Source organism: Dendropsophus ebraccatus, chromosome 8 (assembly GCF_027789765.1).
Source record: "Dendropsophus ebraccatus isolate aDenEbr1 chromosome 8, aDenEbr1.pat, whole genome shotgun sequence".
Taxonomy (NCBI): Eukaryota; Metazoa; Chordata; class Amphibia; order Anura; family Hylidae; genus Dendropsophus; species Dendropsophus ebraccatus.
This window is the reverse complement of record NC_091461.1, coordinates 38,247,860-38,272,658: the sequence shown is the minus strand read 5'-3', so window position 1 is coordinate 38,272,658 and position 24,799 is coordinate 38,247,860. Positions and strand designations below refer to the sequence as shown.

Below are 24,799 nucleotides of genomic sequence, written 5' to 3'. Positions count from 1 at the left end.
TATCTATCTATCTATCTATCTATCTATCTATCTATCATCTATCTATCTATCTATCTCTGTCTATCTATCTATCTATCTATCTATCTATCTATCTATCTCTGTCTATCTTATCACTATATCTTTATTATTGCTTTCATATTAGTATTTGTGTAGATATTTACTATATCATTACCCATCTCATATGTATCCTATATCCCTAACCACATAACTATGTATTTATCTGTGTCATTCCAAACTACAATAGCCATGTAATTATGTATCTATATATATAATCTGTATTTATGTATCTAACATCTGTTTGTGTGCAGATAGATGTTCTTCCTGTCGGAAATCATCTTTATTACAATATCAAGCATTGGCAATTGCATTCATAGTGTTTTGGGCAGCACAATGAACTGATGGGTCTCTTTGTGTTAAATGAAGACAGTGGCAGACTGGTGGGAGATAATATTCTGCTGGAGAAACAAAGCCCCCCATCACCACCAGCAGCAGCCAGGGCTGGAGAGGAGCATGGCTAATGATAGCCCAAGGCTGGAGAAGAGGAGCTCTGCCTCCATGCAGTGTAATGAGAGGAGCTCAGCTTACATCCCCACTGCTTACACCCTGACTGCTTACATCCCCACTGCTCACATCCTTACTGCTCACATCCCCACTGCTCACATCCTCACTGCTCACATCCTCACTGCTTACATCCCCACTGCTTACATCCCCACTGCTCACACCCTGACTGCTTACATCCTCACTGCTTACATCCTCACTGCTCACATCCCCGCTGCTCACATCCTCGCTGCTCACACCCTGACTGCTTACATCCCCACTGCTTACATCCCCACTGCTTACATCCTCACTGCTTACATCCCCACTGCTTACATCCTCACTGCTTACATCCCCACTGCTTACATCCCCACTGCTTACATCCCCACTGCTCACATCCTCGCTGCTCACACCCTGACTGCTTACATCCCCACTGCTTACATCCCCACTGCTCACATCCTCGCTGCTCACACCCTGACTGCTTACATCCCCACTGCTTACATCCCCACTGCTTACATCCTCACTGCTTACATCCCCACTGCTTACATCCTCACTGCTTACATCCTCACTGCTTACATCCCCACTGCTTACATCCCCACTGCTTACATCCTGACTGCTTACACCCTCACTGCTTACACCCTGACTGCTTACATCCTCACTGCTTACACCCTCACTGCTTACACCCTGACTGCTTACATCCTCACTGCTTACATCCCCACTGCTTACATCGTCACTGCTTACATCGTCACTGCTTACATCCTGACTGCTTACACCCTGACTGCTTACACCCTGACTGCTTACATCCTCACTGCTTACACCCTCACTGCTTACACCCTGACTGCTTACATCCTCACTGCTTACATCCTCACTGCTTACACCCTGACTGCTTACACCCTCACTGCTTACACCCTGACTGCTTACATCCTCACTGCTTACATCCTCACTGCTTACACCCTGACTACTTACATCCTCACTGCTTACATCCTCACTGCTTACACCCTGACTGCTTACATCCTCACTGCTTACATCCTCACTGCTTACATCCTCACTGCTTACACCCTGACTGCTTACACCCTCACTGCTTACACCCTGACTGCTTACATCCTCACTGCTTACATCCTCACTGCTTACACCCTGACTGCTTACATCCTCACTGCTTACATCCCCACTGCTTACATCCTCACTGCTTACATCCCCACTGCTTACATCCTCACTGCTTACATCCTCACTGCTTACTGCCTGACTGCTTACATCCTCACTGCTTACATCCCCACTGCTTACATCCCCACTGCTTACACCCTGACTGCTTACATCCTCACTGCTTACATACCCACTGCTTACATCCTCACTACTTACAGTCCTGCAGTTTGTAAACAATCCAAATGATCCTAATGAAGAAAAAATCCACTGAATTAGCAGATCCTGTGAAAGTGATTATTTGCCCTGGTAGAGATGGTGTCAATAGCAATGACAGCAGCAGCTTAAACGTCTGGGAGATGAGAGGTGTCAGAGCCTGCTGTATAATGTACAGAGGAGTATTATACACACAGGTCAGGAGATAAGTAAATATTACAGGGATGAATCCTTAACTAGATCCTCACCCGGCGCCATTACTCACTGCTTAATGACACAATTGAAAGGGAATTGACATAAATTGTGTATGGAAGATGTATGGCCTGGTGCAAAGCAAATTACACTGATAGCTGCTTATCACTTTATACAATTTGCTGGTGTCAACCTGATCTTAAAGGCTCCAATTATTATTATTTATTTATTTTTGACAGATCGCAGAAACCCTGGTAGCAAAATATATGGAATTATAACAGGGGTGGTTATAGCTGCCTGTAATAGAGGAAGCTATGGCAGGGGAGACATACATACTCATACAGCGATATACAGGGAATAATAAATACAGAAATGTAAATCAATACGTACGGAAATAAATCTGTATAAATAATAAGTACAGAAATAAAAATCAATGCATTGTCGGAGAAATTGAACATCAACTAAAAAAACTAAAAAAAATAAACAAATACATAAATTTTATATATATATATATATATATATATATATATATATATATATATATATATTGGGGTAGAGGCTAGATGCGACAGATAGCTGGACAGATAAATCCCTTTTCAATCACTTATATAGATGGATGGATAGTATCATATCACAAGAACATCTGTACAGTATTAAAACCATAAGTTAGTAATATTTTGCTCTAAGTTTGTCCTGTTTCTGCCCCCTGTCCTCTCCTGCTATTTCCTATATGCCCCCTGTCCTCTCCTGCTATTTCCTATCTGCCACCTGTCCCCTCCTGCTATTTCCTATATGCCCCCTGTCCTCTCCTGCTATTTCCTATCTGCCCCCTGTCCTCTCCTGCTATTTCCTATCTGCCCCCTGTCCTCTCCTGCTATTTCCTATCTGCCCCCTGCCCCCTGTCCCCTCCTGCTATTTCCTATCTGCCCCCTGTCCTCTCCTGCTATTTCCTATCTGCCCCCTGTCCTCTCCTGCTATTTCCTATCTGCCCCCTGTCCTCTCCTGCTATTTCCTATCTGCCCCCTGTCCTCTCCTGCTATTTCCTATCTGCCCCCTGTCCTCTCCTGCTATTTCCTATCTGCCCCCTGTCCTCTCCTGCTATTTCCTATCTGCCCCCTGTCCTCTCCTGCTATTTCCTATCTGCCCCCTGTCCCCTCCTGCTATTTCCTATTTGCCCCCTGTCCTCTATCTCCTGCTGTTTCCTATCTGCCCCCTGTCCTCTATCTCCTGCTGTTTCCTATCTGCCCCCTGTCCTCTTTCTCCTGCTGTTTCCTATCTGCCCCCTGTCCTCTTTCTCCTGCTGTTTCCTATCTGCCCCCTGTCCTCTATCTCCTGCTGTTTCCTATCTGCCCCCTGTCCTCTATCTCCTGCTGTTTCCTATCTGCCCCCTGTCCTCTATCTCCTGCTATTTCCTATCTGCCCCCTGTCCCCTCCTGCTATTTCCTATTTGCCCCCTGTCCTCTTTCTCCTGCTGTTTCCTATCTGCCCCCTGTCCTCTTTCTCCTGCTGTTTCCTATCTGCCCCCTGTCCTCTATCTCCTGCTATTTCCTATCTGCCCCCTGTCCTCTATCTCCTGCTGTTTCCTATCTGCCCCCTGTCCTCTATCTCCTGTCTGACTTTGTGGGGCTTTGCTCTGGCACATGGACTCTGCTGGGTTTGGCTGTGAAGAAGGAAACTCCTTTCTTAGGTTGTCATTCAAGTGCATGTAGTTCCCCTGCAGCCAATAGGCAGTGAGTGAGGCTGGAGGAGCCCTGGCTCCCTCTCTTTCAGGCCTTCTGGCTGGGTGATTGATGTCCCAGTTTGCACACTGAGCAGTAACCAAATGCAAAAAGCACTATCCAGCCCAGCTCTTCCTCTGCTCCTTTTCTGCTGCCCCAGGAATTGGAAACAAGTGAAGCGAGACCATACAGATTGAGTATCTCCTGAGTGATCCTGGGTGTGGGGCTGGAGCTCGGGCAGCATGGATCACATAGGGGCTCACCACCTGCACCAGAGCCATGCAGAACCCATCAGCTTCGGGATTGATCAGATCCTCAACAATCCAGATCAGGGGAGTTGTATGATCTCCAGTTCCAGGCTCCAGGATTCCGACTATGGATTGGGATGCATTGTCAGCAGTGCCTATAACACCATGACAGGCAACTACAGCAATAACAGTACCGGCGGATATAATAACACTGCTTGCAGTATGGCCTCCTTGACGGGTTCTTACAATATGAACATGGGAATGAACATGAATGGAAACAACCTCAATTCTGCTGGGGTTATTAGGGTTCCTGCTCATAGACCTCTGACTGGCAGCGTGCACCAACCTATTACCACTGGAATGCCTACTGTGCCCAGTGTGGGGGCAATGAACAATATGAACAACCTCACAGGGTTAACTTTCCCCTGGATGGAGAGTAATAGGAGGTATACTAAGGACAGATTCACAGGTAGGTACCTAGGAGCTGTGCTTGGCCTCTGTGCTTCCCACTGCCTGATCCCTCCATGTACACCAGCTATGCCACAAGTCATGTATGGGGGACAGCAGGCTGCAGGCAGGACCTGAGGGGTCTGTGTCCTGCTGCTCAACATCACAGGAGAACTCACACAAAACTTTGTTATTATTATTATTATTATTAATATTATTCGTGTTATGGTCTTAATGATTATTATTATTATTAGTAGTAGTAGTAGTAGTAGTAGTAGTAGTACTGTTATTGTTGTTATTATTATTGTTACTGTTTATTATTATTATTATTAGTAGTAGTAGTAGTAGTAGCAGCAGTAGTTATAATAAGTGCTGCTGTTGTTGTTATTATTATTATTATTATTATTATTATTATTAGCAACAGTAGTAGTAGTAGTAGTGTTATTATCATGATTATTATTAGTGCTGCTGTATTATTATTATTATTATTATTAATAATAATAATATTATTAGCTGCAGCAGCAGTAGTAGTAGTAGTGCTGCTGTTATTTTTATTATTATTAGTGCTGTTATTATTGCTGTTATTATTATTATTATTATTATTATTATTATTATTATTAGTGCTATTATTGCTGTTTTTATTTTATTATTATTATTATTATTATTAGTGCTGCTGTTATTATTATTTTTAGTGCTGCTGCTGTTGTAATAATAGCACTAAATAATAATAATAATAATAATAATATATTGTAAAACAAACATTATTCGTTGTTTGTAGTTAATATAAATTGCACTGGGCCATAAAGCAATAATTAAAATAATACATACTAAATGTTAGACGTTATTATTATTATTATTATTATTATTATTATTATTATTATTATTATTATTATTTGTAGTACTAGTAGTTAGAAGTAGTAGTAGTAGCAGTAATAATGGTATTTTTTAGTAGTAGTAGTAGTTGTAGGGGTTGTATATTTTTGTTTAATGGTGTCTAATAAATTATTCTTTATTCCATTTAATTGCTGATGTTCTAGAAATATTTATTAACATTTTTTTTTAAGAAAAGCAATAAACATTATGTTGCAAAAATAATTTCACAGATGAAGATTTTTCTACTTTTGCAGTTACCAGACTTTTGTAGTATACTAAAATATGTCAGTCTGATCCAGGTTAATAAAATCGTACAATATAGTTATAAAAGGAAAATAGTTTATTTGCTGCCCTCTTGAATGCAGTGTTAACTTGGTTGGGGCCAACTGGTTGGTACAATGATACAATGATAGAAATGACAACAGGTAAATACACAGAATGTATATATATATATATATATATATATATATATATATATATATATATATATATATATGCAGATACCCAGGGATAAGTACAAATATTAAGTATTATTATGATTAGTATTATTATAACCATAGCGACAACTGTGTGAACATGTTATACTAAAATAATAATAATAATAATAATAATAATAATAATAATAATAATAATAATACCAACAACACCACAGTAATATCTGCAATAACGATTAAAAAAAAATAAATGGTCGGATAGTTTATAGGTTTTAAATAAACTTTCAAACATTCCGAATCAATTTAACATAATTAAATTCGAATTTCTATTCAAAAGTAGCCATAGATATATATATATATATATATATATATATATATATATATATATATATATATATTTATATATATATATGTTTTTATTTAGATGTTATTTAATAGATAGATAAATGGATAAAATTGGTATACAGAAATACAGATAGGCAGATATTATTTGGTAGATATGGTGGAATGGGCGTTGTGGCCTGTATCTATGTACAGTATATGTGTATCAGTAGTAGTAGTGTATATGTTTAATAGTAGTAGTAATAGTGTATATGTATATAAGTATAGTAGTGTACAGTATATGTATTATATGAGTAGTAGTAGTGTATATGTATATCAGTAGTAGTATATATGTATATGAGTAGCAGTAGTATATATGTATATGAGTAGTAGTAGTATATATGTATATGAGTAGCAGTAGTATATATGTATGTGAGTAGTAGTATATATGTATATCAGTAGTAGTATATATGTATATGAGTAGTAGTAGTATATATGTATATGAGTAGCAGTAGTATATATATATATATATATATATATATATATATATATGAGTAACAGTAGTATATATGTATGTGAGTAGTAGTAGTATAAATGCATATCAGTAGTGCTGTGTATGCATATGAGTAGTATAGTATATATGTATATGAGTAGTAGTAGTAGTAGTAGTAGTAGTAGTAGTAGTGTATATGTATATCAGTAGTAGTAGTATTAGTATATATGTATATGATTAGTAGTAGTAGTAGTATATATGTATATGAGTAGTAGTGTTGTATATGTATATCAGTAGTAGTAGTGTATATGTATATGAGTAGTAATATATATGTATATGAGTAGCAGTATATATGTATATGAGTAGCAGTATATATGCATATGAGGAGTAGTATATATGTATATGAGTAGTAGTGCTGTATATGTATATGAGTAGTAGTGCTGTATATGTATATGAGTAGTAGTATATATGTATATGAGTAGTAGTATATATGTATATGAGTAGTAGTGCTGTATATGTATATGAGTAGTAGTATATATGTATATGAGTAGTAGTATATATGTATATGAGTAGTAGTGCTGTATATGTATATGAGTAGTAGTATATATGTATATGAGTAGTAGTATATATGTATATGAGTAGTAGTGCTGTATATGTATATGAGTAGTAGTATATATGTATATGAGTAGTAGTGCTGTATCATGTATATGAGTAGTAGTATATATGTATATGAGTAGTAGTGCTGTATATGACTGTGTGCTCTATCTCCCCGCTGCTGCTGATGACGCTGCCGCTTTGCCCCTGTCTGTCTCGGCTCCAGTGGCGCTCTCACCGTTCACTGTAACACGCCGTATAGGTCACCCGTACCAGAACCGCACGCCGCCCAAGAAGAAGAAGCCGCGCACATCGTTCACCCGGCTGCAGATCTGCGAGCTGGAGAAGAGGTTCCACCGGCAGAAGTACCTGGCCTCCGCCGAGAGGGCCGCCCTGGCCAAGGCGCTCAAGATGACCGACGCCCAGGTCAAGACGTGGTTCCAGAACCGGAGGACCAAGTGGAGGTAACCGGCAGCACTGCATCCACCGGAGGCCTGCAGGGGGGCACATGATATATATATATATATATATATATATATATATATATACCACACACATACATATATGGGGGACATCATTGCTATGGCTCTAAATTTCTCAAAATCCCCAAATTCTAGTAGCTGTGTATTAGCTGAGGTGAGGTATGGTTTGTGTTGTCAGGACTCCATTGCTTCTCTATGTACCTGGCCCTATGGCCTGGGAGACCCCCTTCTCCTATACAGAGTATATTAGGGATGCTTTTGGTTGTGGGCTATGTTCACACGCAGTATTTTGATCATTGGTTTTAACCAAATCAAGAGTGAAAAGAATACGGACCAAAATACTACCTGTGTATTCCTGTACTGCACATGTGGCCATACATTTGACTATTCTGCTATTGTGGCGTTTATGAACATGAACATAGCATGAATATGAATGTGACTGGAATTTTGGAGGTTGTCAGAAAGTGCCAGGGATCCAGTGTCATATAGAGGGAAAGTGTCTCGTGTAGATATCGCCATTATTCTGCGCCATTTCTCTATGCGGCAGGTCCGGTTTGCGCCATATATACAGTATAGTCAGTGTCTGCGCTTTTTTGTTCTTATTACCATTCATTAATATGAGCAACATCCAGGCGACATTTTCTACACCACTGGAATGGACATTGGGTGCAGAAGAGTCAGGATTCGTTTAGATCAGTCTTTTATTCATATATGTTGGTGCTCTTTTCTTTCTTTCTTTTTCATATATATATATATAATTTATATTTTAGGGAAAAAACTATACAGGTTTGATAATAGTAAAGCACGTGACTTCTTGAAAACTGCGACTAATATCCCATGGCGCACGTAATGGCGCAGGAAATTTTCTATTCAGATCAGACTACAATTTGTACAATTAATCGGCTTTTTCTTCTATGGCTTCATAATTCCCGGCGAGACTGCAAGAGTTAATTAACCCCTGGAGTGCTGAGAGGCTTCCGAGCATTTCAATTTATTATCTGTCATAGCAAATCAATATTTTTATTGTACGGGTCATCTTTAAATAATCACCATTTATATTGGAATTGTATAAAATTGCTGATGCAAAGAATATTCTATCTATATTCTATCTATTATCTATCTATCTATCTATCATCTATTATCTATCTTCTATCTATCTATCTATCTATCTATCTATCTCTATATCTATCTATCTATCTATCTATTATCTATTTATCTCTATCTATTATCTATCTATCTATCATCTATTATCTATCTTCTATCTATCTATCTATCTTCTATCTATCTCCTATCTATCTATCTATCTCTATATCTATCCATCTATCTATCTATCTATCATCTATCTATCTATTATCTATCTCTATCTATATCTATCATCTATCTATCTATCTATCTATCTCCTATCTATCTATCTATCTATCTATTATCTATCTATCTATCTATCTATCTATCTATCTTCTATCTATCTATCTATCTGTCTATTATCTATCAATCTATTATCTATCTATCTATCTATCTATCTATCTATCTATCTCCTATCTATCTCCTATCTATCTATCTTCTATCTATCTTCTATCTATCTATCTATCTATCTATTATCTATCTATCTATCTATCTATCTATCTATCTATTATCTATCTATCTATCATCTATCTATTATCTATCCCCTATCTATCTATCTATCTATCTATCTATCTATCTATCTATCTATCTTCTATCTATCTATCTTCTATCTATCTCCTATCTATCTATCTGTCTATTATCTATCAATCTATTATCTCTCTATCTATCTATCTCCTATCTATCTATCTATCTATTATCTAACTATCTATCTATCATCTATCTATCTATTATCTATCTATCTATCTATCTATCTATCTATCTATCTATCATCTATCTATTATCTATCATCTACCTATCTATCTCTATCTATTATCTATCTCCTATCTATCTATCTATCTATCTATCTATCTATCTATCTATTATCTATCTATCTCTATCTATTATCTATCTATCTATCTATCTAACTATCTATCTATCTATCTATCTATCTCTTATCTATCTCTTATCTATCTATCTATCTATCTCTTATCTATCTATCTCTCTTATCTATCTATCTATCTATCTATCTATCTATCTATCTATCTATCTATCTCCTATCTATTATCTATCTATCTATCTATCTCCTATCTATTATCTATCTATCTATCTATTATCTATCTATCTATCTATCTATCTATCTATCATCTAACTGCATAGCTATTGATATGACAGTATGATCCAGTACTAATATTAGCCATTTTTTATGTTGTTTTTTTGTGTCGGATCTGCACATTTCCATTACTGTTCTCAGAAATATTGAGATATTATAAGTAACTTAGTATATATATATATATATATATATATATATATATATATATATATATATATATATATCTGAACCGCCAGGAATATTGTTGGTTTATGGATAAAACATTGCTCACATTACTTAATAATAACAATTGTAACAATCATAGATGGTGTATTAGTAAAGTCTAATACTGTAATGTATCTCACAGATTTCTCCAGCCCCCCCCCCCCCCCCCCCCGAAGAAAAAAAACAAAAACAAAACACAATAATAGCTGCGCAATACATTCATTGCCACATGGGAAATTACTATAGACAGGTGACATTATTCCTTCTAGTTGTATAGAATACTGTATCTGTCACTGTATCATATAGTACTGGACTATGCAGCGCTGGGAATCATCGGTGCTTTATATTTGTATACTAATCCAGTGCTGTGTATTATTCTGCTAGACTACCCAGGGTGGTGTATTATTACTATCCAGTATAATATCCAGTGCTTTATATTTGTATATTAATCCAGTGCTGTGTATTATTCTGCTAGACTACCCAGGGTGGTGTATTATTACTATCCAGTATAATATCCAGTGCTTTATATTTGTATATTAATCCAGTGCTGTGTATTATTCTGCTAGACTACCCAGTGTGGTGTATTATTATACTATCCAGTATAATATCCAGTGTTGTCTACATTATATTAGTACTCCATGCTATATTTTCGTATTATAGTAGATTACCTAGTGCTGAAGGTTTGCAGGGTTGTATATAATTCTATCAGTCCATTCAGTGCTCTGCTTTATAGTAGACTATATAGTAGACTAATGCTGTATAATACACAATATACTGTTATACTAGACTATCCTCATATTATTTTACTAGACTATACAGTGCTTTATATTATTATACCATGCATTGATGTATATTATTATATGCGGTGCTTTATGTTGTTATACTACACTCTCCACTGCTGTATAATAAACTAGACTACATAGTGTTATAGTAGACTTTCCTATACTTTTATACTAGGCTATCCAGTGATATTATTATTTGAACTATTATATTAAGTTATCCACTCCAGTACCTTCTATTATACTATATCCAGTGCTGTATATTATTATACTTAACTTTGTTGTATATTATTTACTAAATGTCCAGCGCCTCATAGCTTTATAGTGGACTGTATAGTGTTGTATACTTCTACACTAGACTTTCCATTGCATTATAATAATACTGGACCTTTCAATGCTGTGTTTAATTATATTAGACTTTCCAGTGCTGTATATTAGTATTATTCACTATAAGGTGTTAAATAATTTCATACAGGACTCTGACTTGCTGAATATTATTATACTAGATTTTCCAATGCTAAGTATTATTGCACCAGTGTTGTATATTATTATAAAGGACTATATAGTGCTGTCTATTATTTTAGTGGCCTTTCCAGTGATTAATGTTTTTATACTGGTCTACAAAGTTCTGTATATTTTTATATTAGTCTTTCCAGTGCTGTGCTGTATATTATTTCACTGGACTATCAAGTGCTATATATTATTGTACTAGATTGTCCTCTGCTGTATATTATTATACTAGACTATCCTGTGCTATATATTATTATACTAGATTGTTCTGTGTTGTATATAATTTTACTGGACTATCAAGTTCTGTATACCATTATACCAGACTGACCAGTACTGTATCTTATTATGCTAGACTATCTTGCGCTATATGTTATTATACTAGATTGTCCTGTGCTGTATATTATTTTACTGGACTATAAAGTGCTGTATATTATTATACCAGACTATCCAATATATTATTATTATTATTATTATAGTTTTTCCTGTGCTCAATACTATTTTACTGACCTATCCAGTGCTTTATTTTAGTTATACATTACCTTAGTAGTTACATTTTCTTACCTTATTCCCAGATTATTTCAGACTTGCCAATGTCTGGAACCTTATACCCCAAACCCTAAAATCCTTAACAACTAGCTAAAAGTGGATTCCATGCAGTATTGCAGTCTGAGAACCAGCTTCATACTTTTGAACTGTGTGAACCATATGTATCAAGCGACCAGAACAGGTTTTGTACCCAAAAATAATGATTGTTTGAAAAGCAACTATTAAAAAGAACAAAAAAGTTGCATTTGCCACCAGCAGACTGGCGTCATACATAGGCTGCAAAACCAAAAGCAACACACCTCCAATATAGAATGAGAAACATTTAACAAATGATGGGCACCATTAGATACATTTGTTACAATAATAATAATAATAATAATAATAATAATAAGTTAATATTTTATTTATATAGCGCCAACATATTCCATAGTACCTTACAATTCTGGGGGTACATACATAGAGAAAATCAGAGATTACAGAGATACACATGTACCTATGAAGTCAAAAATGAGGAGTGAGAGCCCTGCCCGCAAGAGCTTACAATCTAGGAGGAAAGAATTGGAGATAAAAGGCAGAGGAGCTAAAGTCTTTCATTTCTACAACGGCCATTTGTTCTATTGATCACAGCCGTAGCACTTGGACGGTATATTCACTAATCAAGACTGGATATGTTCAAGTGACGTTTTTTTCTGCCCATTGTTTGATACTCAAAACAACGGCTGTTGTTTTGCGCTTTAAATAATGTCTGTGGTTCAGCATGGTTCAGTGGATGTTACTGCAATGATGGCGGCTTACACATTATTCTAGCTCAAAGTCAAAGATGGCCCTTTTGGGTCTTTAAAGGGGTTATCCAATGTTAGAAAAGCATGGCCACTTTCTTCCAGAGACAGCACCAGTCTTGTCTTCAGTTTGGATGCAGGTTTTGCAACTCAGTTAACTGCAAACCACACCTGACCTGGAGACGAGAGTCGAGTTGTCTCTGGAAGAAAGCGGCCATGTTTTTCTAACACTGGATAACCCCTTTAATAAAAAAAGTAAATTAAATTTAATAGAAAGGACGGTAAAAAGAATAGCGAATTCACTGTACTGTGTGTGAACTACTTAAAATGACGGCCACTGTCCGCGCAATAACGGCCGCGATTAAATGTCATGAACATTATTTTGAAGGCCACTGCGAACAACAGACATTATTAATGGGGACATTTACTAAGTACTAATGTGTGCGATTATTTTAATGTGGGTTGGTGTTTATTTTGTTCCAATATAGTGTGCGGGATTTATGGAAAATTCATGGTAATGACTTTCTAGGTGAAAAAGTTGCAAAAAAAAAAAAGTTGCAAACAAATTCACCTGGTACTGACCAGGCCTGCACCCGTTTTTGCGACTTTTTTTAAAAGAAACAAATGATAAATTGGGCACAAATCCTGGATTATATGAATTTTTGGGTGGATACTCAAAACAGGCAGATTAAAGAAAAATTGGCATTGAAAAATATTCACCTGTCAAATACTGGTTCATAAATAGAACTTAGACCAAAAATGGGTGAAAAATCCAATAAAAATAGGTGCAAAGCCCTTGATAAATTTTCCCACATGTGTATTGGATGGCCGTCATTCCATGCAATGCATTCTATTGACTTCAACTGTAAATCGGAAATATTGGACACCATTTTTTTTTTAAAAGCCTTTTATCGTTTTTTTTTAGCTTAGTGTAAACAAAGTCATTCATTGGAACAGCGTTGAGAGATCGCCAACCCCATGGACATTGGGTTAACTTTTCTCCATTTTAGCTAATATAAATATATGGAATAATTTCCCACTTATATTTCATAGGCTGGTGGTTTATTTTGAATTTTTTTGCCATCTGGAAGTAAAAAAATAACTATAAAATCAATTGCCTAAAATGCATTATTTTACATCCTTCTGGAGAATGCTTCAATCACATGATCAAAGAATCACATGATTTGGAGAAAATGTAATGTAAAATGCTCATAAATACTAAAACACAGTACAGTATTTTGGAAAAACATCTTAAAAAAAGGAATTGAAAAGATTCATAAAGCACAATAAAATGCTAAAGTTGTTTTGGTTTACAATTATTCTTTATTAGTTTTTAAATTTTAACAGCCTACATATAATAATAGCCCAACATGGGCCAAATATAAAGAGGCAGACCAATATGACCAATAGAAGTTCTCAAGTCAAAGGCATCAGATAGAAGCTAGTTCTTAGAGGTAAAGTAATAACTCTGAAGTTTTTTTGAAGTTTTTTTTCTTTTTCAAGCCAATATCCCCCCCCCCCCCCCCACACACAAACACACCTCCCCCATATAAACAGTGGGGGACATTTACTAAGGAATCTAATGTGGATCAGTGTATATTTTGTTCCAATATCTTGTGACTGAGTTATTAAAATGTGGCACTGCCATAGTGAATGCATCTAAGTAAAAAGTTGCAGAAAAAGTCTCAAAAATTGTGCAAGCATATTCACTTGGTACTGACCAGAGGTAAGCCTGCACCTGTTTGCGTGACTTTTTAAAAATCGCACATGATAAATTTGGCTCTGATCCTGGATTTTGTGAATTTTTGGGTGAATACTCACAGATTAAAAAAAAGTTGCCTCTAAAAAATATTCGCCTGTGAAATACTGGTTAGTAAGTAGAACTTCGACCAAAAATGGGTGAAAAATCCAATTATTCACCTAAAAATAGACGCTAAGCCCTTGATTAATTTTCCCCAGTGTGTTTAGTCCTCTAGTATTTTGTTGCATGGTTTACTCTGGGGTGATTTGTCTGGTGGCATTGGTTTTGGCACTATGTGCATGCAACGTTCCTCTGTTCAGCTATAGACCCTGGGTCAGGACGAGGCAGAAAACAACTGGTTGGCTTTAATTGACATCTCTGAGGCCAGCCCTTACGTGCCACCACTTCACTTTGATCCATAATAATGATCTATACATATTATTTTGCACTGAGCTATTATTGTAATGAGCGACTTAAATGGTTGGAATTGTAATGATAATCTGTCCGAGTCTTATGTCATCTGAAGATGTAGTTCTCCCTAGGCACAAAGGTTGTCATTGTCATTGAACATAATCTGACATGTTAAAGGGGTTTACATGAATCATTTTCATACCAAAAGTCAGAAAATATTTTTTTTTAGGTGAAAATACCATTATCATCAACTTTAGCTTCCATATGTCCTATTGGTGCCTGTGCTAATCTCTGCTGCTGGTGGCTGGCTCTGGACAGAATCAGTGTCCTTCCCTCTCTGGCAGATGACAAGATAATCCCTTCTTACTGTCCAGCTTCACAATCCTAACAAGTTGAGAACGAGTCTTCCCAGTCACACAGAAGACTCAAAAAGTCAAAAAGAAAGTTATTTCAGTTGGTTTCCCTACAACGCACAAAGGTGGTTATGGGAAGAATGACTGAGCATGTGTGTCCACCAGCATTTAGCTCAGGTAGGTGGACATGCATATTGCTAAATACTGTAAACACCAGGTGGCGCCAAATTTTCACTTCAATTCCAGTATAGGGCTATGTTCACACAACATATGAGACTGGCCTTCCGTGACCCGGGCTGGGTCACGGAACGGCCGGTCTCTGCCCAGATCATCCCGGCCGGTACTTAAGTACCGTCCGGATGATCTTTCCGGCCACAGAGCTCTGATACGGGCGCATCAGCGCGCCCGCATCAGAACCTCAGATAGCACACAGTGTAGCGAGCCACTCGCCGATGGCAACAATGGCCGTACTTTTACGTAGTGTGAACATAGCCTAAATGCGAAATGTATCATTTGGTGCTTAATTTATAAAAACCTAATACTCTTCATAGGATATTGTGTTGTGAAATAGAAATATATTGTCTTAGTCATGAGCTTGGATATGAATGATTTTCTATTATCAGCCCCATCCACACTGGGGACACATTCATATTATTTTTCAATAGTACGCTTGGCGTCTTCTCTGGGAATGCTCCCAGTGCATACGCTAAATGTTTCCAAAGAGCCACATTGATCCCAAAAGAGCGCCCTTTTGGAATATGCTAATCTGATATGGATCCGGCTACCTTTTTATTGTTATTTATTTTATTTTTTTTACTAAATGAACTAAATTTATTATTTACAACCAAATCCCTACAGTTTGGTATTTTGGCAAATCCAAAACTTTTGGGAAATCTGAAAATAAATTTGGCTCATCTCTACTGACAAAATATATTTACGGGGATGAACGTTCTCAAAACATTCCAAGAATGGTCACAGAACAATGAGAGATAAGTGAATTCAATTGTCACAAATTAAATTAATTCTCATTTTCCCAACCATTGATCCAAAACTGCCAAAGGCTATGCTACCACAATATAAAAGTAAGGGCAAATAATGGCCGTTGTTGCAAAACAATGCCCAGTATTTGCCCTTATTTTAACATTGTGGGAACATAGTCATAGGCTGTATCCATGTTTTTCAGGACTTCCTTGGGCTGCATCCAACTTATCAAACTTCTCCAGCCACCAGTATTCAAATGTCGAATGATCGAACTTGAGCATGCTCGAGTACCGCTCATCCCTACTACCTTGTCTATCATGCTCATTTATTATACTGCTACTACTACTACTACGAGTTCTACACACTGTACATCCCTTTTGTCCATCATGTTCCATGCTGTAGTACTGCTGCTGGCAACCCAAACCTGCATAGGATAAATAGAACAAAAAAAAAAAATCAAACCTAGGACTGTCATTTATTACTGTCCAAGCATAGTCGGATACTTACGATTCAGACCTCATTTATTTGGACCAAATTGAATCCAAGGGGGATCAGATCAAGGGTGATGCAAAATATATATATTTTTTTTCTCTTCATCTCTCAATTATTCCTTGTCCAGTCTTTTTTGTAAACAATTGTTCAACCATCAACTTTTATTTCTATGGCATTGGCCACCTTTAGGCTATCATACTTTGTGAGGTGAGGACATAGCTTTATCTTCTGTGGGATCCCGGCCGGAGCGTATACACATCATATACGCTCCGGCCGGGATCCCGTACAGGGCCACAAATAACTGACATGCCAGTTTTCTGCGGCCGCAATTGAGTGAATTGCGGCTGCAGAAAGACCTGTCAGTTCACACAATAAAGCGATACTGCAGTACTGGCCGGGATGATCCATGCAGAGACCGGCCGTTCTGTGACCCGGCCGGTCTCTTCACGTAGTGTGAACATAGCCTTAGATTGTATGAGTCTTTTGATCAGTTTTTATATCTGTTTCTATTTTTTGGACTCTTAAATAAAGATGAGCAAACCGAACCTTAGAGTGCAGCATTTGATTATTGGTGGCTGAAGAAGTTGGATGCAGCCCTAAGGCTGCCTGGATAACATGGATACGGCCAAAGGCTGTTCCTGGTTTCCAGGACTCCCTAGGGTTGCATCCAGTTTTGGACTGGCCTACCAGAGTACTGGTGGATCCTCCGGTGGGCCCCCAGCTTTAGAACCTGCACTAACACTCACTGACATGTTGTTTCTCACTGATTCTTCATTGGTGGCCCCCAGGATCATTTTTTCTGGTGGGACCCAGATACCCCGGCTGACACTGGTTGCATCCAACTTCTTTAGCCACCAATAATCAAATGGCACACGATCGGGTTAAGCTTGCTTGAGGTTCGCTCATCTCTACTCTTGATACATGGCCACAGCTATGTCATTTAGGGATTGTGAACCCCTTTTAGGGCACGTTCACACTTACCGGATCTGCAGCGTATTTTCTGCTGCGGATCCAAAGCAGCAGATTTCATTTAAATAACTGAACACAGCATCAAATCTGCACCATAAAATCTGCTGCGGATCCTGTAGGTGTGAACGCACCCTTATTTGTTTGGAAAATGGATTATGAATGTATTCATAAATTACTAGTTTTCAGTCTATATTCACTATAACAATAGGGTTAATCAAAAAGGTCAGTTTTAAGACTGCTGGCCTGTTGGCCACTGATATTGATGGATGTCCGGATGGGACTGCTCTAGAATCATTGTTACCATTTGGACAGGCTTTGTACCTCCGTTGTTGCTGGGATTATTGTCAGCCTCTAATAGTAACATTGATGTACTGTAGCTGTCAGAATTGATGGTGAACACTTGTATACTCCTATTCCAGGGATGCTTTTATGCGGATGCATTGGTGGCTGCTTTGCTTCATCTGCTAGCTATGCCTATTGCCCTTAGAGTTAAACCTCTATGGAGATGTGAGAATCCCAGAGACATTGACCTTACCCCATGTACTCTCTGCCTCCAATTTAGAACTTACAATATTCTCAACAACTGTGCCGCCCAGCATGCACTGGTATATCTCAGCTGAGGAACACTTTAAAGGGAACCTGATTGAATCACAATTCATCAGGACAGTGCCTGGTGGCTTCTCCCTGCCCCACCAATCTTGATTGATGGATTGCTCCCTTTATCCAAATAGGAAAAGATCTGTCAATCAAGGCTGAAGGGCAGGGAAAAGGAGCCGGGGACCGCCCTGATGACTCATGGTGCCTGGTAACACAATTCAAGTAGGCAAGTATCAGCATGGTTCTCGGGCCCCACGGATTTGTGGATACAGCCTTCCAGGTATATTAAAAAGGTAAAGGGGAAGGAGTCACAATTTTACCGTCACCATGTGGTTACAACTTTACCATGGGAATTCCATTTTTGCCAAAATAATAATTGGTTTCTGGGAATATTAGTTGGCAAGTGAAATATTCTGGATACTTAATTATTATACTTTTTATTTCTTTATAATAGCCTACTTTTTGACGTACAAAATTTTTCTCCAATAAACTATACTAGAAAAGAGTGAGTTAGGCCCCTTTTTACATATAAGCAACGGTCTGCAAAGCCAACGGTGCCAAAGGGAAGTTGATTTGTGAAGTGATCCCATGCATTTCAATGGGACAATTCTGGTGCTTCAACCTGGATGCCAGATCCCTGGACATGAAGGATGCAAGAACACATTATGCAGCAGTCTTCCATCCGATGTCTCCAAAAAAATGATATAATATATATGTGACCACGGCCTTAATCCTTACCAGCAGAAAAGTACACATAGATGGGCAGGTAATTTGCAGTTCCTGTCTTTGGTAACCAGGGGTGTGTTGTCTAACAAACCTATTAACAGGATATAGTTGTTTGGCTTAGTGTGGGACAGTTGCAGATGACTTAAGGTCTCCAAACACTTTTGTCAGCCAAACCCATTGCTCGTGGTGGGATCGTCTGTTAGTATAAGGTGAATGGGGCTCTCCCGACAGTGCACTGACAGATGATGTCTGTGGAGATAGGCTGTCGAGTATGATGGAGACATCAATATGCATATGAGTCTCAAAATACAGGACTAGCCAAATATCCCTCCAGGGTAGGACCTGGTAAAGGGATGGCTCTTTTATGGAGACCACCAAAACCACCATATTAAGTGGCCCCTTCAGTCAACATCCAACTCATTTATAAGTCTAATGATATGACCAGGGGAAATACCAAAACCAGGTATTCATCAACAGACAGCTGTTTCAGGGTGTTGCCCCTCATCAGTGTGGAGCAGGATTCTGGCTAAGTGGAAGCAATGCCTACTAGACCACTGTATTGAGCTGATCCTCAGTAACACTATGGGGGAGATTTATCAAACTGGTATAAAGTAAAATTGTCTTAGTTGCCCCTAGCAACTAATCAGATTCCACCTTTCAATCTTAACAGATTCCTTGAAAAAATGAAAGGTGGAATCAGATTGGTTGCTAGGGGCAACTAAGACAATTTTACTTTATACCAGTTTGATAAATTTTCCCCTATGTTTTTACCCAAGAATTGAAGCTTGGATTCACTCGACTGTCATCGGCCTCACCTAACTTGCCCAAAGGCACAATACTCTTGGCTTAGCTCACTCTGTATAAAATCAGAATGGGAAAAGGGGGGTAAGCTATTGCCAGACACCTCTGGTGAGGGTTTAACTCTCATGATCGAGCATGTTGAAATCTAACTTTCCAATTCGCTTTACCTAAAGTCATGTGATCAGGAGGCTGCCATTCACATTAGATGGTCAGCTGCTCAAAATTAGCAAGTTTGGCGGACAATAGACCAATGTGTTTGACCTTATTTACAAAGTTTATGCATAGAGTCAGCACAAAGGCATTAAGAGCTCCTGTAGTATGCCGAGTAGGGCCTCATGGACCTCTTTGGGTGCCATATTACAGCTCCATAAAACGTCATTGTGTGTATAATGTCTACAAGTGGGTTATAAGTTAACCATTGGTTGCTCTATAATGTGGGGAGAACAACCTGACCTGATGACTGACTGAAAGCAAATCCAAAAACAGAGAATCCACCTATAAGAGTAGCCGGAACGTTTGATGTAGTCAGTTGGCTCTCATAGACGTATAGATTGTTGCCTGGACTTGCCGACAAGGGCACATTGAGAGAAACTGTTGATATCCTTGGCCACTTTCCCCAAACTTACATTGTTCATTTGTTTTCCGAGAGTTTTATAACATCTATAATTTACTTTAATTGGGTTTTTAAAGCGATATAAACTTCTGCCTTTAATAAATCATCCTCATAGAGTTATTGGTGTTTAATGATCATGACAAGTGTTCATGCAGTGAGCTCCACCCTGGAACAAGAAGCCTTTAGAAGTAGAAGTGTACTGTACCACTGATCATAAGACATGTTCTTCATGTACCATCATCCAAGGTGGTAATGAGACAATTAAAATTGATTTATTAAATTTAAATTAATATATATTCAGCAATTCATCAATGTGATGTCAATTGAGTTGAATCTTATGTCTCCCAAATATTCCATTCTCACGCGGAGAACCTTTCAACCATGATGAATCCACTGGATTTCAGTGGACAAGGACCGACAAGTTGTAGTATGCAATCTCACACTAATATTTCAACTGCAGCTTCCAAAGTCCATTCCATGTTTATTATGCTATAATCCACTGGGAATTTTTTACACTAAAAATCTGCAAAAATTCTACAGCATGTAAATTCCGCCTTATAAATAAATGACTAATATGATAGGAGCTAGAATGTGAGTATACAGGTTGCTGCAATAGGATGCAACAGGTAGGAAAAAGCTCCTGAGTAGTGTTGAGCGGCAACATTCTCCTAACCCGAACACTCTGAATTTGAATCCCCATGGCTGCAAAAGTTGGATGTCACCCTAGGGAGTCCTGGAAGACATAGATACAGCCATAGGCCATAGGTTGTATCCATGTTTTTCTGGTTATCCAGGCTTACAAAAACATTGCCACTTTCCAGAGACAGCACTGCTCTTGTCTCCAGTTTTGGTGGGGCCTTGCAGCTCAGTGCCATTGAAATTAATGGAGCTTAATTGCAAAACCACACCTGAATTGGAGACAAGAGGCGAGCTGATTCTAGAAGAAAGCAGCCAAGTTTTTCTAAGCCTGGATAACCCCTTCATTAAAGCACATTATAAATTTTTAAAAATGTTTGCAATATATATATATATATATATATATATATATTTTTTTTTTTTTTTTTTTCATGCTGTAAAACAAAGCTATACTTACCAGAAATTCAGGTCCAGTCTCCTGAAGGCAGCTTTTTAGTCTTGTGCTGGCCAGTACAGAGAGTCACAGCTCAATGTGTCCCTCAGTCACATGACTGCCTTCACTGTGAGTGCAAATGACCTGGGAAACACAGGACTTCCTGTGTTTAGACTCACAGAAAAAAGTCAGAACACAGGAAGTGCTGTGTTTTCCATAAGAAAAAAAATAAATAATAATAAAAAAAGCAGCCATTTTTTCTCATTAAATTCTATCAATTGCTATGGGAAAATGGCTTTTTGTTCCCATACAGTTTTATTTTATGGCAGTTATTGTTAAGTGCATGTGACTTCTTTTGGGTCGTTTATGTGTCGGCCTATTTTGTTGTGTAAATGTACCTAAAACATCTCATTTGCAAACAGACATTTTTTAGGTCGTTTGCTTTAGCCTAAAGAAATTCTGAATGATTGAATAACAGCTAAATAAAATTTGTCAAAAGGACCCAAACACACAAAAGGCAAACAAAATGGGCTAAAAAGACTTTTGCTTGTAAAATTTATATTTTTTGATGTTTGAACATAGCAATGCACACCATCTACCAAGCCCCACTGGCATCCCTATTCTACCCTGTACATGGGCACATGTTTCAACATCTACCCCACCCTATGTAAAGTGACCCGCCTTCTGCATTTTAAATTGTAAATGAAGAATACAATGCTCTTAAAGTGGTCACACTACAAGCCGTGCCCTGAAATCAGTAGTGCGGTGTATTTATAAAGTTACTAAACTGTGTATGTAGATTTATTCTATACTTAAACTCTAAAATTATCCTCCAGAGCAACCCTTCTCTGTAATGGCTGCCAAGCATAATATGTATATGAACCAATTATAAGTATACATCTTGTACTAATCCCAGAAAATGCATATCCAAACTATTTAGGGAACTTATTCATAAATCATTTGTCAAATCTAATTGATTTAAATCTTGAAATATTTCTTTATGGCAACATAGAAGAATGTATGAACAAGGTGTAATCTGATTATTTCTATGGCTGTGCTGCCCACACTGTATACCACTATTACATTTAAAGGGGTTGTCCAGCGAAAATCTTTTTCTTTCAAATCAACTTGTTTCAGAAAATTATATAGATTTGTAATGTACTTCTATTTAAAAATCTCAAGTCTTCCTAAACTTATCAGCTGCTGTATGTCCTGCAGGAAATGTTGTTTTCTTTTCAGTCTTACACAGTGCTCTCTGCTGCCATCTCTGTCTGAGACAGGAACTGCCCAGAGCAGTAGCAAATCCCCATAGAAAACCTCTCCTGCTTCTGGACAGTCCCTGTTTCGGACAAAGGTGGCAGCAGAGAGCACTGTGTCAGGCTATGTTCACACAACGTTTTTTTCAGCTCCGTTTAAAATGACGTCCGTCATTTTGAGTCTAAAATAACGGACGTTATTTAGTTGCCTGACCTCCCCTTAGGGCACTGACGGGTGTTTGCACATTATTCTAGTTTGGTTACTAATCGGCTGTTGGATGCGGCTTAATTGAAAAGTCCATTGAATTTAATAGCAAAAACGGAGACAGAACGGTGACAAAAGGAAAACTGTGTGTGAACTATAAATAAAAAACGTCCGCTGTTTGCAAAAGACGTCCGAAAATAATGTTCATGTTCATTATTTTGACATCTGCGGCAAAGACGTCGGTTTTTCAATGCATTGTGTGCATTGGACGTCTGTCTTCCCATTGACTCCAATGCATTGCCAACGCAGTCAGTTAAATCTCGGCAAAAATTGACGTTTTTTTAAATATGAAAATCGGACGCCTTTTCAATATTTTTGACGTTGTGTGAACATAGCCTTAGACTGAAAAGAAAAACAACCTTTCCTGCATGACATGCAGCAGCTGATAAGTATGGGAAGACTTGAGATTTTTAAATAGAAGTAAATTACAAATCTATATAACTTTCTGAAACCAGCTGATTTGAAAGAAAAAGATTATCGCTGAAGTACTTCTTTAACAACAAGCTTGGGATCAGACATGATAAAGAAGTCGGGATGTATGATGATAAAAAATAAATAAATATATATATATATATATATATATGCTCAAAACGGCCATGTTTATGAATGTAATACTGGTTATAGATAGAAATGGTGATGCATTCCTATACCTGGGGTAAGGACCCAGCTATACACCTAAACACCCTGGTTTGGACAGTAGTAGCAGCCCCTGGCACTCAGCGTATATGGCATATGTCCCATTCTTTAAACCACAGTAAGAAGACTCCATTGTGATGATATTCAGCCCAATCTTCACAAGATGACATGTACATGACTAGCTTCTAGGGCAGTAGGCCTTGATGTTGTTCACAGACTATTCTGAAGACCAGTAGTCATACCAGTGGCATGTGGTTTTATTAGAACATAAAAAAGAATAAAAGCAAAGCTATTTTACTTGACATGCTTGCAACGAGAATGACATTATTGTTGTTCCACCTACAGAAGACAGACAGCCGAAGAGAGGGAAGCAGAAAGACAACAAGCCAACAGGATATTAATGCAGCTTCAGCAAGAGGCCTTTCAGAAGTCTATAAACCAGCCTCTCCAGCCCGATCCCATCTGCATCCACAACTCTTCTCTCTTCGCCCTACAGAACCTCCAGCCTTGGTCAGACGACTCCTCGAAAATTACCAGTGTCACCTCTGTGGCCTCCGCCTGTGAATAAACTGGAGGACGCAATGGGATTTTACAGTATGTGGTGAAGGACTGGATAAAATGAAGACTTTTATAGAGATGCAGACATAACCACAGGACAAGACTTGTCAAAGCAACTCCAACCCCGACCATCACCGTCTCTACTGACTCACGTGAAGCCTCCGCCCTCTAGTTTGGATCTAGACTAGATTTCTGTTTTACACAGATATGTCAAAGATCATGGAAACACCCCCCCCCATTTTTTTTATTTTGTGATACAATCTTAGCGCTCTAATAACAAATTTTATTTTCTTCCCTAATAATTTCCTCCATTCTAAATGAACAGCGATAATGTGTTTTCAGGAATACATACCGATAGCCTTTCCTTCACCTAGATTTTCTTTAAAGACTGATTAGTAGGTTGATCTCTACGATCACAACGATCAGCAGAATAAGGGTTGACCCTTTGCGTCTTGAAAAATATACAGCTGGAGTGCCATGGCTTACTGGAGATTGTATTGATCATAAATTGTTACTCATCTCTACTAAGACTCGCTTTCTGAGCCTTTACAACTGTGCAACCGGGCTGCATGAACAATTAATTCATTGTTTGTGTGGCCCTTAAACTCCATC

At 38.0% G+C, this 24,799-nt stretch overlaps 2 protein-coding genes across 2 annotated transcripts; one reads left to right on the top strand and one right to left on the bottom strand.

Annotated features, from left to right (window-relative positions):
• Positions 1-576: 576 nt before the first annotated feature.
• LOC138800016 (dentin sialophosphoprotein-like) lies at positions 577-3,784 on the bottom strand. The gene is made up of 2 exons (XM_069981825.1): positions 3,697-3,784; positions 577-1,922 (listed from the first exon to the last, which is right to left on the bottom strand). The coding sequence occupies exons 1-2, from the start codon at positions 3,782-3,784 to the stop codon at positions 577-579; spliced, it is 1,434 nt and encodes a 477-aa protein (XP_069837926.1).
• Positions 3,785-4,039: 255 nt separating this feature from the next.
• On the top strand, positions 4,040-24,197 carry TLX1 (T cell leukemia homeobox 1). Its single transcript, XM_069979042.1, has 3 exons — positions 4,040-4,514; positions 7,434-7,671; positions 23,975-24,197. Exons 1-3 carry the CDS (start codon positions 4,040-4,042, stop codon positions 24,195-24,197), a joined length of 936 nt encoding a protein of 311 aa, XP_069835143.1.
• Positions 24,198-24,799: the final 602 nt, after the last annotated feature.

Bases quoted from the DNA above. Each gene is read 5' to 3' on its own strand.
- LOC138800016 (XM_069981825.1), bottom strand. From the start codon at position 3,784: ATGCACTTGAATGACAACCTAAGAAAGGAGTTTCCTTCTTCACAGCCA. The intron at 1,923-3,696 runs GTCAGACAGGAG...TTTCTTCATTAG, and splicing joins CCAGAGCAAAGCCCCACAAA to GATCATTTGGATTGTTTACA.
- TLX1 (XM_069979042.1), top strand. From the start codon at position 4,040: ATGGATCACATAGGGGCTCACCACCTGCACCAGAGCCATGCAGAACCC. The intron at 4,515-7,433 runs GTAGGTACCTAG...TCTCGGCTCCAG, and splicing joins TACTAAGGACAGATTCACAG to TGGCGCTCTCACCGTTCACT. The intron at 7,672-23,974 runs GTAACCGGCAGC...TTCCACCTACAG, and splicing joins AACCGGAGGACCAAGTGGAG to AAGACAGACAGCCGAAGAGA.